A 14,531-nucleotide genomic window follows, 5' to 3' on the forward strand; every position below is an offset into this window, starting at 1 on the left:
ATGAGCACAGCGATGAGGAGAGACGCCCACGCCATGATAAGGGCAAGGACCATGGAGAGAGGTCCAAGGCTAGTGGCAAATGGGAGCGCCGCGATAAGGGCAAGTGGGAGCCGAAGTGCTACTTGTGCGAAGGGCCGCACATATTGCGACACTGCCCCAATAAGAAGACCATGAGCGCCCTTGTGAAGGATAAGGGCAAGGGCAAGGTGGATGATACGGGCAGCGACGAAGACAGGTGCATGGGGGCTATGCAAATGCTGAGTAGCATGGCGCATGACACCAAGAAAAAGGGTAAGGCGAAGAAAGTAGCTGGGGTGCGCTATGTGGATGCGCAGGTTGGTGGCAAAGCCGTGCAAGCGTTGGTGGACACGGGCGCCACACACAACTTCATTACCCCAGAGGAGGCGCAACGACTTGGCTTGGAGATGCGCAAGACGGAGGGATGGATCAAGGCCGTCAACTCCGAGGAGGCACGCGTGAGTAGAGTGTGCAAAGAGGTGGAGCTATGCTTGCAAGGATGGAAGGGCAAGGCCGACTTCCAAGTTGCGGAGATGGACGACCATGACATGGTGCTGGGGCTGGAGTTCATGGACAGGAACAACGCCGCGCCACTACCATGCCTTGGTGCGTTGATGATACTTGGAGACGAGGAAGGCAAGGCCGCATGCATGGTGCCGCTCGTGGGTAGGAAGGAGAGTCCAGAGGTGGCAGTCAACACGATGGAGCTCGTGAGGACTTCACATCTCCCGAAGGGCGCTCGTACGTTTGGGCCAAGGACATATGCGCAAGTGCTGATGACCTGCGAGAGGCTGGGTCAGTTGAAGAAACCGTGACGAGGGCGTCACGGAAATGGGTGGGGGAGAATGTCACGCCCCGCCTATGGAGGTTGTACCACGCAGGTGACACGCAGACGCTAAGGAGGACGCTGCATGGCGACTGCATGGCAAGTGGAGTTTCTAGAGTCTTCCGGAGTAGTCTAGAGTTGTGTGGAAGATTCTAGATATGTGTAGTATATTCTAGAAGTGTGTGGAAGGTTCTAGAATTCTCCAGAATTGTGTGGAGTAGTATGGAGGGTTCTAGAATGTTGTAGATATGTATGGAGATGTGTAGAAGGTGGAAGAAGATTCTAGATAATTAATCTCCACCGTTGGTTAGAATGCATCCTAGCCATCCATTAGGGATGGGGATGCCTATAAATAGGAGTAGGACTTCATTTTGCAAACAACAAGTCCTGGAGTGAGTCTTGAGAGCCTTGTAGAGAGCTTGAGTGTTAGCCTTGTACAAAGCATTCTTTGAAGTAATAGAAGTGTTCTTTCCTTGCCAACTTAAGTGCCTTAGTGTGTGTGAGTGTGCAAGCCAAGTGAGGAGAGGGCGAGGGCAACTACAACACTAGTAAGCGCACGAGGGGAGTGTGTTGGCTAAAGTGTGCACGGGAGTTAGGCTGACCAAGTACTTGCGAGAGTGAAAGCAACGTCTTGGTGCCGCACGGGAGCAGCTAGAGTGGTGCTGAAACTCTAAGCCCGTGACAATATGCCCCCCTTGGTCCTATACTGGCTCCGTCCCTACTTATATTAACATTTTTAATGAACTTTTGTCCTTATTTTTATAAAATAAAAATTTATGAAATGATTTTTATCATTTCCCTTCTTTTCATAGCATCCCCTCCTTTCCGTTTCGTCTCTTTTCATTTCCACGGTACCAAACAACTTCAGTTCTGTTCGGTACTCCAAATTGTCTTTCAACAATTGTTGGAGGCTTCGTGATCAATCATCAGAATGGTACCATTCTGTTCCATCCATAGATTGTCAGCATCAGGTATTTCATTCCACGTTTTATTAAATCAATCAAAATGTCTGTCATTCATCCCATGTCTGTTTTCCTTTGATTTCTGTTTGTTTCTCGGAAATCTTCGATAGAAAATTAAAAAAGAAAAGATTTATAAAATTTCTTAACTTATCGAGCTAGTTATGAACAATATATTTTTCTTTCCCTAATTGTTTTCAATAACTGAACTGAATTTCCGTTCTTTGTTACTTTTCTTTTCTTTCCATTCCAAATATTAGCCACACGTACATAAATTTTTCCGTTTTAGGTAAGAGTTCGTCGAAAATTTGCTAGCTTAGAAATTATAAGAACTAGTCAATTAATTGTTAAAGTCGCTCATTTTGTTCTGATTGCACAGAAAAAGTTAACATGTATGTATGTGTGTGTATAATCCTAAATTAAAAATTAATTATTCAGTGAGGAGTGTATATAATCGCATGCCAAATATTATAACAAATTCATTAAATTGCTATGTTATTGGTTCTTTTCACTGATTTGTTATATGTAATAAATAAAAAAATTAAATTTATGGTTTTGTTCCATGAGATGGATTGGTCATAGAAAGCTTGGTTATTCTTGGTACTTGACTATGTTAAAGGAGAGTATTATTAACAATTTAATATCATTATTGAATTCTATGGCATTCTCGATGATGCAACTGCGTGGGCAAGAGAACTCAGAGCAAATTACACAAGTTTTACTGTTCCCCGCTTGTATCTTTTAATGCAGTGTATCGGCATTGGATAGATTTTTTTCTTCCGAAATGCGGTGAAAAATTAAAATAAGTTCTTGCATTTTAACAAGATTGCCAAATTCATCTGGCTTGGTAGCTTTATTGTTCTTATGCATGGTAATTTGATAGCCATGGCTATATGAGCTTGATGTACCTCAAAAAATACAGTACCTTTTAATTTATCATTTACAAACCATATCCATAATTGTGAAACTCACTTCAAAATGCTAGTAATAATAGTAAGTAAACAGGTTCCAAAATTACACTGAAGCCATAGTCTTCAATCAAATAGAAACACACACATTTAATAGATCTTTCACGATCTCGTCTACAAGTCCATTGAGCACATGCCTTTCCACATCCCTTATAACGTCATTTTTTTCATGAAATGTGAACATCATCTCGTTCCAACTGAAGTCCCACATACTGTTCACATCTGGATCTCTGTCTTGGATGTCTCTTTCAAGCAGTTTATGGAGGTAGTCAGCAGCGTCATATTCGTTACTCCCGTTGCTACCATAGAATCTTGACCTTTCCAAGTCTTTGTACAAATGTTTTACCAGATGATCCAAAGAAGATATCTTCACAGAACTGATTGATATCTTCACAAAAGGATGAATAGCGAGCTCTTGTCTTCTTCCTTTTCTTTTCATTACTTCATAGCAGCAGTCTAGGATGATTCTGCTTTCTTCATCTTGACTATAATAGTCACTGCCCTGAAGAATGCCAATAGGTATGTTGAGTTTGAAAAGGGCCTCTGCTGTGTTAAGAAATAGTTGACTTTTTATCAGTATCTGCTTGAGATCTGTTTCCCATTCTGTCAATAGCACTTGTTTCTCCGATTTGGAAACTTTCTTGTGATCATTTTGTGAAAAGTCATAGATTCCTATGCCTCCTTCATTGACTCCTGCAACATCTAAGGAATCAGCTTTAGTTACTAATTTTATCCATGAATATATTGTCATTTATGTGTGTGTGTGTTGTGGGGAAGGTAAGAACATATAAAATGTAAAGCTAGCCACTACCACCAGCTTTCTTACTTAGGAGGTCTTCTGCTCCTTGTTTAGAAAGGTTAGGTACAGGCATGGAAATGGGTGTTTTATGGGTAGGGAAGGACTACTTGCTGTGTAATCATGCCATTAAAATTATTATTAAAAGAAGAAGAAGAAGAAGAAGAAAAGGTGATAGGCCTGAACCTTTTATACTTACCATTAATTGGACTTGGTACAGTTTTGTGAGACTTCTTTTCTTGATCTTTGCTGAAAGCAGGTAGTTGGTCTTGGCAATCAATAGAAACTGTAGAAAGTTCTGAGGTTCTGTTACGACACTGCATAACATCCAACAAAGCGTAACGTGAGGTTGCTGCATATTTTTAGAACTATGCAGTTTTGTAAGAAGTAGTAGATTGCTTTTTAAATGATAGTTCAGTCATAATTAGTATGCTGTGAATTGATAAGTTTTGGTAAAGATGAGCTTACACTGTCATTCGGATTTAGAGTATGAGGTACTTTTGGGCTTCGGCATTCATCTCCCTCGGAACTGTAAAAAGTAGGAGCCTGTTCAATTTCAATACGCAATTGTTCTGCCCCATTCCGTGACTGAATGCTTGCTTCTGATTTGTTGGATCTAATAATGCGCACTTGTGTTTCTATGGACCTGTTGGCACTCATTTGTTCTGCTCCTTTGAAGCCGATTTTGTCACGCCTTTTTTGTTTCATTTCTTGAAAACTTGAAATCTGATGCTTTAACGGTCTTGCAAAGTTATGTGAAGCTCCATTTCTTCTATTCCTCACTTCATCCTTTTTTCTAGGGGCCTCACTTCTATTCACTTTCACAAAATCTACCTTCTTCTGTGTGGTTGGGACTGGGACATGATTCCCTTCTGTAGCTGCTAGAATGCTACCTTTTACCTTCTCTGTTTCATATCCAAGTTCCCTTGGAGATGCATTTTGAGCTGAGTTTCCGCTCATTGGACTTTTTGTGTCAACCTTCAAGTTAATATTACTTCCATATCTGACACGATCTTCTTGGTGTCTGCTATTTGGTAGCCCTTTCACCGGTCTTGCATCAACAGCTTCTGTAGAACTTCTCTTAGTAGGTGCCACTTGGTTCATATGTGGCTGTTGCTTTTGCATACTTGTAGCATCATGCACACGTCTTGATGAACTCTTGGATTCCACTTCACTTCCTTTTGGTTTCCTTACCAGAAACTTCTGTTTTGCACTCTGCTGATCGCTCTTTTCTGTTTGATGCTTTTCTTCTTGAGCCACGGATTTTCTTAGTGTGTGCAGCTGATGCAATCCTTGATCATCCTGGGGCTTTTGTGGACTGATTGGGATGAGCCTGATTGCGTTTTTCTTTTCTGCTTGAACTGTGTTTTCCCTGTTCTCAAGTTTTTCTTGTGTTATATTTGAAGCTTCTGGAGTTTTGTGTTTCTGTGGTGCTTTCCGCTGCAGCTCATCCTTTGAGACTGGTTGCTTGGTTTCACCCCTTTCTGTGCCTTTCTGTTCCTTGTGCTTTGTATTATCATGTCCTCCCTCCTGCTGAAATTCCTTTCTACTCACTGTAGTCTGATGTAATTGGCTGATGTTGTTTTGTTGCTTACTTATTGTGGAGGTGGCCTTTCTTGAGCCCGGGACTGTGTTTAGTTTATCAGCCTTTTCCAAGTCTTTCCTGTGTGATTTTCCATCTGGAATCAACTCCTCGGTGTTGGCATTTCGAGTCACCTTAATCTTTTCAGCTTTCAGCACAAATGTAGTATCCCGAGTTAGTGGTATCTCATTGGCTTGCACACTTTTCTCAGTAGTTGGAAATTCTGGATTCTTAGTACCTCTCGTATTTGGTTCAGCATTCTTGGCACTTGCATGAGCAGTCTTCTTTGGGAGCATCTGGTCTTGCTTCTTTGAGTTTGATTCTTTCCTCGTCTTTGAATCTCCATTTTTCGGAAGGTCTTCCAGTCCCATCAGTTTTGCAATTACATTTGGCATTCTCCCCTTCTCTGGTTTGTATTGTGATGAACTTGAATTATTCTTTGATTCCAAGAATGCAGACAGGGCTTTGAAATCAGGGCTAGCTGCCCTCTTATGAGACCCCAAATTTGAGGTAGTTAGAGCTAGTTGTCCGGGGACATTAGGAGCTTCTGTTGGATATGCTAGGGCCATCAGCTTCTGCCTGAGGTCAGTCTTTGCAACCTCTTGGATGCCATTAGAATTCCTTGTGGGCTTATCAAAAGAGAATCTTGGCCGGTCCACTTGCTTCTGTTCAAGTAATCTGATAGTCCCATCTTCTTCTTCCCCATCCTCCTCGAGCAATCTAATCCGGTTTTTTCTCTGAGGGTTGATCATGTACTCTGAAGCGTCCTGCAGGTTAACAAGCATTCTCAGAGACTCTTCCAAATCTATGGCCCCTTTCAACAGTTCCCTTCCAATTTCTATTGAGTACCTATCAAAGTTCATTCCATTAGAGCAAGCTTTGAGAATGTGGTTCAATTTCTGTGCCCCTCTTGATATTTCTTTGATATGGAGATGGGAGAGGGTAGGAAACTGACTATTTGAAGGTCGGTGCTTATCAAAAGTGTTTCTTTCCATCTTCCCGTAATCCAGTGATCTCCTACCAATTTGATGGAGGAAATTTAACATTGAACTATTGCCTGAGGAATCCATTTTACTGAATTTTCCTCCATGTTCAAGGGCAAAAGCCAGGGCCATGGACAGATCTCCAACCTGTTGTGAGTTTCGGCCTCCTCCGAAAGGAACGATCTGTTTTGAAGATGCTTCATTGTTGAGTGATCTATTGCCTCCGCTAGACCTTCTCCCTGAGCTCGCTGGCCTGGAACCAATCTGCAAGGAACTGAAATATATGATATACTAAACTTCGCAGAACTGCTTAGCTGTCTCAGTAAAGAACACAATCTTCAGGTAGGTTGACGAAGGACTTACAGATTCTAGTGATTTTATTTGTCGAGATCCTTTGTAGGTACGACCATGGTTTCCATATGCATCTGTTGATCCAGAAACATAAGAAATAAAGAACACAAAATACTTGCCTCAATGCATGCATCAACATTTTACTGATACAATGTCTATTAGTTCTCGAAGGCAGGTATTAGACACATGACTTCTACTCTAAACAAGACTAGATTTACAAAAATCAGGATTAAAACATTTATGGTAGAAGGCCACTCCCCTTATATGTTTGATTGTAAATATATCCTTCCATGTATCTCCTAAGGTTCTTGAAACACAAACATGTATGCACATGTTCAATGTCATGAACACTGAGTACTTCTCTAAAAAAAGGTATTTGTACTGAAATTTTCAAGTTCCATTTCATTACTTGGGAACATCTTCTTCCCCAATCCCCATCCCCAACAAGTACACACACACACACACACAAACGAGAGGAATAAATAAAATGATATGTGAAAGAATTCTTTTTACAGTTTAGTTTCCAAATGATACTGCTAACTTCTGGAATTGCATGAAGTCATTGAACAATAATGTCGAAGACAAAAATTATGATATTGTTCACGAGTTACCAACTTCAGTTATAATACATTCACCATCATACGCCCCACAATCGAGTTGATACTTCTAGACATAGCAATGTTCTACTAATAAAGTTTTTGCTTAGATGGAACAGGTAAATCTGATGTCCTTGAAATACTATTTACAGTTCTGCAGTTTTGATCCTGCTAACTTCTGGAATTGCAGGAAGTCATTGAACAATAATGCCGAAGACAAAAGTTATGATATTGTTCACGGGTCACCAACTTCAGTTATAATACATTCACCATCATTTGCTCCACAATGGAGTTGATACTTCTAGACTAATAAGGGTTTTGATTAGATGTAACAGGTAAATTTGATATCCTTGAAAATACTTTGTACGATAGATGCAACTAATAAATATGATGTGTGTGTGTGTGTGTGTGTGTGTAAATGAGAGGAATAAATGACATGTCAAAAAAAATTTCTCTTCACAATTTTGCAGTTTCCAACTGATCCTCTTAACTTTTGAAAAGCAGTTGGTACCTTCTGCTTTTGTTTAAGAGTCACTATCTTCAATTATAAGTTATTCACTCTCGCACCTGCATTGAAGTTGATACTACATATCCTTATGCTCATAATGCTAGACCTGACAAATTTCTTATGTTGATGTTTTTTCATTATGTTTTTTATTTTTTTTTTTTATGTAGAACAGATAAAATTGGATGATCATATTCCCAGTTGCAAAGTGTTTACAAAATGTAAAGACCCCAATTTAGATGCTTACCTCCGACTACCGGAGTTGAACGGCTCGAGTTTTGCGATGCAGCCATCCCCATACGTTCTTTCCGCATTCGAAGATCGCTCAGAAGCTTCTGAGCAAAGTCTGATCTTGCTGCCATGGTTAGCTCTCTCCCGGAACTCAATTCGAAACTCAGACAACTGTTTCAGCTACCACAATGGAGATAAGATTCTTAGATAGAGTCCTGGAATTGTTCTTTTACACATGAGAGAAGAAAGGAATGTGGTGTCTCTCATTTAGTTGGGAGGGTTCTTTCGGTGTTGGGTGAGGTGGGAAGTCCTTTGCAAAAGTTTCGAATCTTAAGGTTGACGTGAACGTTAGCTGGGGGGGTGTGGTCTTCTCTGTGACACTCGAATACCCTGACTTTCATTGCAATTCAAGCAATGGCAGAGGTTTCAAAGAGCTTCTCATCAAAGCCTTTACTATCAGAAAATTCTTTTTTTTTTTCTTTGCTTTTCTCAATTTATCCTTAGAAGTTCTTCCAATAAATTCCAATAACCTTTTTCATTGTTTCTAATGGCTATTTGGAGTTAAGTGGTGACTACTATTGTATGGATATGTGACATCATAACTAACATTTTCACTAGTGAAAATGGATGAAAGCTCCAGTTTGACATGTAGTGTGTATTATAATTTTACCTTTTTATTAACAAATGATGATACCTTGATTGCTAGATTATTAAGATAATCCCCATTCCACCTTTAGCTTTTGGCCTTTCATTTATTTTAATGAATTTGAACTTAAATTCCCAAAAAAAAAAAAAAAAAAGGACGGACATTCTTTAGAAGTTCGTATTGGGTTTAACTTGAGGAACTCAGATCCACTTTTGTGCCGTTTGATGTTGTTATGCGTTTTACATTGTTTATGTAACTACATTATATCGTTATTTCATGGTGTTGCATTTCGTCTTTATATATTGTTTATTTAATAATTTGCATTGCTTATGTAATAATTTTACATTGTTTATGTAATTACATTATATCGTTATTTCATGGTGTTGCATTTCGTCATGAGTTTGTTAGTGAGTTGTACTAATTATACTGGGTACATGTGAAGTCCTTAGAATCCAGATTCTAACTCCAGGTCTAATTCAATTTAAGTTTAATTTTACTTATCCTATTGATTAATTATTAAGATAATCCTCATTCTATCCTTAGCTTTTGGCTTTTTATTCATTTTAATGAATTTAAATTCAAATTTAAATCTAAATTTGAATTTAGCTTAATGGCTTTTTATTGCTTAATTATTGTTTTAATCTAAATTTTAGAAAGTGAAACAAACAGCAACTTACAAGTACAATCTTGTCGGGGAAACAAGTTCACGTATTATAATAATAATAATTATTATTATTTGAATTTAAATTTGAGTATAATCTTGTCGGGGAAACAAGTTCATGTATTATAATAATAATAATTATTATTATTATTCACTTTCTAAAATTTAGACTTTAGAATTGTTTTATGGGATACAGAAGGTTGAAATTGATATGATGATTGATTAGCTAATAAAGTGAAAGTTCTCTTGTCGTAAAGGAAATTGACACATGAAGTTGGAGTGGTTGGAATGTCTTCGAATATTTTTATCTGTGCTATAAGTTGTGGATTCCATGTTATACTGATATATGGGTAACCTTTTTACACTGTATTTACCGACAATTGCATTTCTTTTTTTCTTTTTTTTCTTTTCTAAATTGAAAAATCTCTTGTAAAAAAAATTGAAAGATCAAAATAAATAAATGAATTGAGTGCAAAATATTACATTCATTACAGAATTTGACCATTATATAATTTGTAATTATAGATATTCATATATTTTGTGAAGAGAAGTGAGAGAGCAACCGAATCTCATTCCCAAAATAATTACCGAGCTGTGACGTGGTTTGGTCATGTCAAACTCCTTAAAATATAAGACTCAGATAATAAACTTCCTCTATAATTTTGCGTGAACTGAAAGAAAAAATAAAAGAATAAAAGCCTACTCAATGATGGTGGAAAGAAAAAGGCAATGGTGTGAAGATATGACAGTTAAATACACAAATCTGACATATATATATCAAATATATATGTATACATACATACATACATATATACATATATATATATATATATATATGTATAAGTTCTTACAAATTAAAAAAAGTTAAATAACCGAATACATTCTCACAACGATATCAATCCGGGATTCACACTCCCTCTATACTTTATAACGAGTTTTCTTCTCCAATACCTATTCAATTGGTACTCTTTTTCACAATTTTTGAAAATAAGAATTAGGGTAAAACATGAAACCGGCATAGTGATGGTAGAATCGAAGAAATTGGGTTTTTTTTATATATTTTATTATATAGTTTTAATAATGTTTTGTATAAATTTTTGTGGTTTATGAATCCCGAGCCTATAAAGTCTAGAGAAAGTAAAAGTTGTAGACTTACAAGATTTCCAAATTACTTAGAAGTTTTTTTGAAATATAAAGTCTTGGTTTATATCTAAAAAACGGGTGGTTCAAACTGTGATTTTCCTTTTTCTTAAAAGTCTGACGTGGTCAATCATGATTGTTTCGGGGATATTTTTCATTTTGCTTTTGAGTCCGTTTGGTTAAATAGAAATTTTTGATGGAGAGTGAAAGTGAAAGAAAGTAAAGGAAGTAAAAAAGAAAATTAAGTTTCAATTATGTATTTGGTTAGCAAGAAAATTTTTCAAGAAAGTTGTGAGAAAATATTATTTTGTGAGTTTGCAAAGAATGAAAATGAAAAGAAAGTGATTGTAGTTCCCAAAACTACCATTTTAATTATAAGATTATTTTGTACTCTTTTGAGATACTATCATATCTCTAGAATTATGAACAAAATTAAAATTTTACGTTCAAAGATAAATTAATGGATATTATAGTATTTGTCTTCTAATGTTTAATAATTTGATATATGTGATTATAGGTACAAGTTTAATTAATAAAAAATTTTGATCCGAATATTCTTGAGGATAAAAGGTTGAAGTTAATATATATACTTTTAGTCATAAAATAAAAATAAAAATAAAAAAACTTCAGTCTAATAGAAATAAAATACTTGTAATTAAATTAGTTTGGTATATCTAATATACGTAGAGTTAAAATTAAATGAATTTGGTACATTTCAGTAGTTGAGTCCTATAGTCACGAGAAGTCTATGTATAAAAATATATATATATATGAATTAAATTGTAATTTAAAAACTTGTATACGTAAAGACACTAACCTAGTTTTTTACCCAACACTTTGTTACTAAATACTCAGATTTATATATATACTCTCAATCATTATTAATTATGGAAGGAAAAAAATAAAATAAAATAAAATTTTGATTTTGATATAAAACTATATACAATTAAATTGGTATTTACATGATCTTATAAGCAATTTACAAAAGAATTAAACTCACTTGTTATAGAAGTTTGTGGAGAAAGTGAGAAGGGTGACATGGGCATAATAGGAAACTAAGATGTGAAGGCATCACTTTCACGGGAAAGTAACATTTCCCGTATTTTATCTCTAAAAAATTTTGAGGAAAATTAAGCAGTTGTAAGAAAATTATTTTCCTTAAAATTTTCTCTTTCATGCTAACCAAACTACTCCTAAGGGTCCGTTTGGTTAAATAGAAAATTATGATAGAAAGTGAAAGGAAAAAAAAATCAAGTTTCGCAAGAATTTTTTTAAAGAAAGTTATGAGAAAATACTATTTTGTGAGTTTGGAAAGTATGAAAGTAAAAAGAAGTGATTGCAGTTACCAAAACTACCTTTTTAGTTATAAGATTACTTTGTGCTCTTTTGAGACATTGCTCTGACTCATGAACAAATTTAAAATTTTAAATTCAAAATGAAACAAAGATTATGATATTTAATAATTTTATATATGTGATTATGGGTAGAAGTTAATTAATAAAAAATTTTGTTCCGAAAAATATTTAGGAAAAAAGATTGAAGTTAATATATATACTTTTAGTCATAGAAAAATGCTTCAACTAAATTAATTTGATACATCTAATATATGTAGAATTAAAATTAAATTAGTTTGGTACATCTAATTACTTTGAGTCCGAAAGTCTAGAGAAGTCTATGTATGAAAAAGTACATGTACGAATTAAATTGTAAATTGCATCCGTAGAGACACTAATCCTAATTGTTCACCCAACACTCTGCTTTATATTACATTTTAAAGAAAATCAACCAGTTGCGAAAATATTACTTTCCTAAAATAATTACCGAGGGTATAATTGAAAATACAACTTTCACGCTAAACAGAAATTTTCGCGTGTTTTATAGAGGAAACATTTTAAGAAAAATCAACCAGTTACGATAACCAAACTACCAAATAATTTAAAAATTTTCCGTTTCTTTTCCTTTCTAGCTAGTTGACGCTAACCAAACTAACCCTATGAGATTGGCAGTGGGAAAGGAAAATAAAAATTAAAATCTTTACAAGTGTAGTTCTTAACCTAACTAAGACATTAATGCCATCTATATATATATACATTATATATATATATATATATATATATATATATATAGAGTCCTGATCTCTTGCTCCCCATGGAGCAAGAAAAATAATCCACACTTTTTATATAGACCGTTAGATTAAATCTAACGGTCATTTTACAAACCCACTTATGGCCTTTCCTTTTAAACCAAAACCACTCTCACACTATTTTACCATTACCACCTACTCTAACAATAAAAGGTAATTATCAAATTAAAAATAGAAAGCTTTGAAAAAAAATTAATACCGTATATTTTACTAATAAATTTGTTTTTATAAATATCTTTTGGCTTTCACCTCTATTTTTCACGATTATGTCAAACAAACAAAGAAGAATTACAAGAGAATTGATAGGGATTAGGCGGTAATCGCAGGCTAAGGTACTATACAATTTTTCTGTTTCCTCTTCTTTATTTATTTTGTTTTGAAAAAGTAAATTTGTTTTCCCTTTAAATCTTTAAGTTCTGTGTGGTTCCTTATTCTAATTACTATTCTTCAGCCTCCTTTGCCCAGTTTTATAAATCACTAATTCAATACATAAAGTAAAAATCTTGTTTCATTAATTTTAATTGATTCAAATATATTACTAATCCACATTTTGTATTACTAAATGTGTTCAAGAATGATTGTTACATAGGACTGTCCATTAATTTAATTTATAGAACTATGTCTTAATTAATTTTAGTTGATTAATGCATTGTGTTTTATTCAAATATAACAATATTTAAATTCCATATTTCTTTTTAGGAATGAATGAAGTAGAAGAATTTGGAATAACACAAAAAGATGGAACATTCATTCCACAAGTTACTTATGAAAGAAAACCAAAAGAAGGGCAACAGTTTAAATCTTTAGATGATGCTTATGATTTTTATAACAAGTATGCACGAGAAGCTGGTTTCAGTGTACGGATTGATAAGAGTAAGAAGCATAAAGAAACTGGTGAAACGATTTGGAAACAATATGTTTGTTATAAAGAAGGAGAAACAGATGAAACTTATAGAAGAACAAAGAAAAAAGAAAAGCAGATGGTGGAGACCATTGGAGATAGTGGTAAGAAATTAGAAAGACAACGAGGAAATGTACGCGAAGGTTGTAAAGCAAGGTTAAGTGTAGGAAGACGTGACGGGAATTATACAATCAGACAATTCATTGAGAGCCACAATCATCCTCTTGCAACTCCAAGAAAAATACACTTATTGAGGTCACATCGAAATGTTTCAAATGTGAAGAAACAACTGGCTCAACAATTTGCAAGTGTAAATGTGCCTACGTGTCAACAATTTGATATCTTAGAGACGCAAGTAGGGGGTATTGAAAATGTTGGGTGTACAGAAAGAGATCTTCGAAATTATGAACGAGATATGAGGGAGAAGTTTAAAGGTCACGATGCAAATATGTTGAATGAATATTTCTTATCAAAACAAGAAAAGGATCCAAATTTTGTTTTTCAAATTGACAAAGATGAGGATGATAGAATGACTAGGTGTTTTTGGGTTGACTTCAGTGCAAGGAGAGCATACAATTTTTTTAATGATGTGGTTGTGTTTGACACAACATACAACACTAACCGTTATGGGATGATATTTGCTCCACTTACAGGGGTTAACCACCATGGAAAAACAATCATTTTTGGATGTGCCTTTTTAAATGACGAGACCACTGAGTCTTTCATTTGGCTATTTAAGACTTGGCTTAATGCAATGCCAAAGGGTCTTCCAAAAGTTATTATTACTGACCAGGATCCTGCAATGACAAAGGCTATAGCTCAATTTCTTCCAGACACATTTCATCGCTATTGTATTTGGCACATCTCAAAAAAATTTGTAGAAAAATTGGACTCAGTTGTATTTCGAGATTACTATGACCTTTTTAAATCATCTTTATGGAATTCAGATACAATAGAAGAGTTTGAAGAAAGTTGGAACCACGCGCTTGAAAAAAGTAAACAACAAAATAATGAATGGTTAAGAACAATGTATACATTGCGTCATAAGTGGGTTCCAGCATTTACCAATAAATTCTTCTCTGCTGGTATGACAAGCAGTCAAAGAGCTGAAAGTTCCCATGCATTCTTCAAGAGGTATTGCTGTAAGGACAATTCTTTAATGGATTTTATTATAGGATTTAACAGGGCAGTTGGACATCTACGACATGAAGAGGTGATTGATGAT

General features: G+C 35.4%; 1 protein-coding gene and 1 long non-coding RNA gene across 4 annotated transcripts; one reads left to right on the plus strand and one right to left on the minus strand.

Moving 5' to 3' along the window:
• The first annotated feature begins 1,640 nt into the window (after positions 1-1,640).
• Positions 1,641-7,895, plus strand: LOC132276576 (uncharacterized). 2 transcript variants are annotated; one of them, XR_009470901.1, is made up of 3 exons: positions 1,641-1,815; positions 7,270-7,414; positions 7,760-7,895. It is a non-coding gene; the product is annotated as an uncharacterized LOC132276576 (long non-coding RNA). The 2 variants fall into 2 exon arrangements; XR_009470902.1 differs by having other exon boundaries at positions 7,755-7,893.
• LOC132276575 (uncharacterized) lies at positions 2,709-8,443 on the minus strand. 2 transcript variants are annotated; one of them, XM_059778056.1, is made up of 5 exons: positions 7,832-8,443; positions 6,496-6,557; positions 4,036-6,396; positions 3,767-3,884; positions 2,709-3,464 (listed from the first exon to the last, which is right to left on the minus strand). In XM_059778056.1, the coding sequence occupies exons 1-5, from the start codon at positions 7,944-7,946 to the stop codon at positions 2,842-2,844; spliced, it is 3,279 nt and encodes a 1,092-aa protein (XP_059634039.1). In that variant the 5' UTR covers positions 7,947-8,443; the 3' UTR covers positions 2,709-2,841. The 2 variants fall into 2 exon arrangements, with proteins under 2 accessions (XP_059634039.1, XP_059634038.1); XM_059778055.1 differs by having other exon boundaries at positions 2,709-3,473.
• Between the last annotated feature and the right edge of the window lie 6,088 nt (positions 8,444-14,531).

This window comes from Cornus florida, unplaced genomic scaffold (genome assembly GCF_030987335.1).
Source record: "Cornus florida cultivar Cherokee Brave unplaced genomic scaffold, ASM3098733v1 CherokeeBrave_3.0.0_Hap2_Chr10, whole genome shotgun sequence".
Lineage (NCBI taxonomy): Eukaryota > Viridiplantae > Streptophyta > Magnoliopsida > Cornales > Cornaceae > Cornus > Cornus florida.

Excerpts from the sequence above, each read along its gene's own strand:
- LOC132276575 (XM_059778055.1), bottom strand. The coding sequence starts at position 7,946 with ATGGCAGCAAGATCAGACTTTGCTCAGAAGCTTCTGAGCGATCTTCGA. Across the intron at positions 6,558-7,831 it reads TTCAACTCCGGTAGTCGGAG|ATGCATATGGAAACCATGGT; the intron begins GTAAGCATCTAA and ends CTGGATCAACAG. Across the intron at positions 3,474-3,766 it reads TGTACCAAGTCCAATTAATG|ATGTTGCAGGAGTCAATGAA; the intron begins GTAAGTATAAAA and ends CTGATTCCTTAG.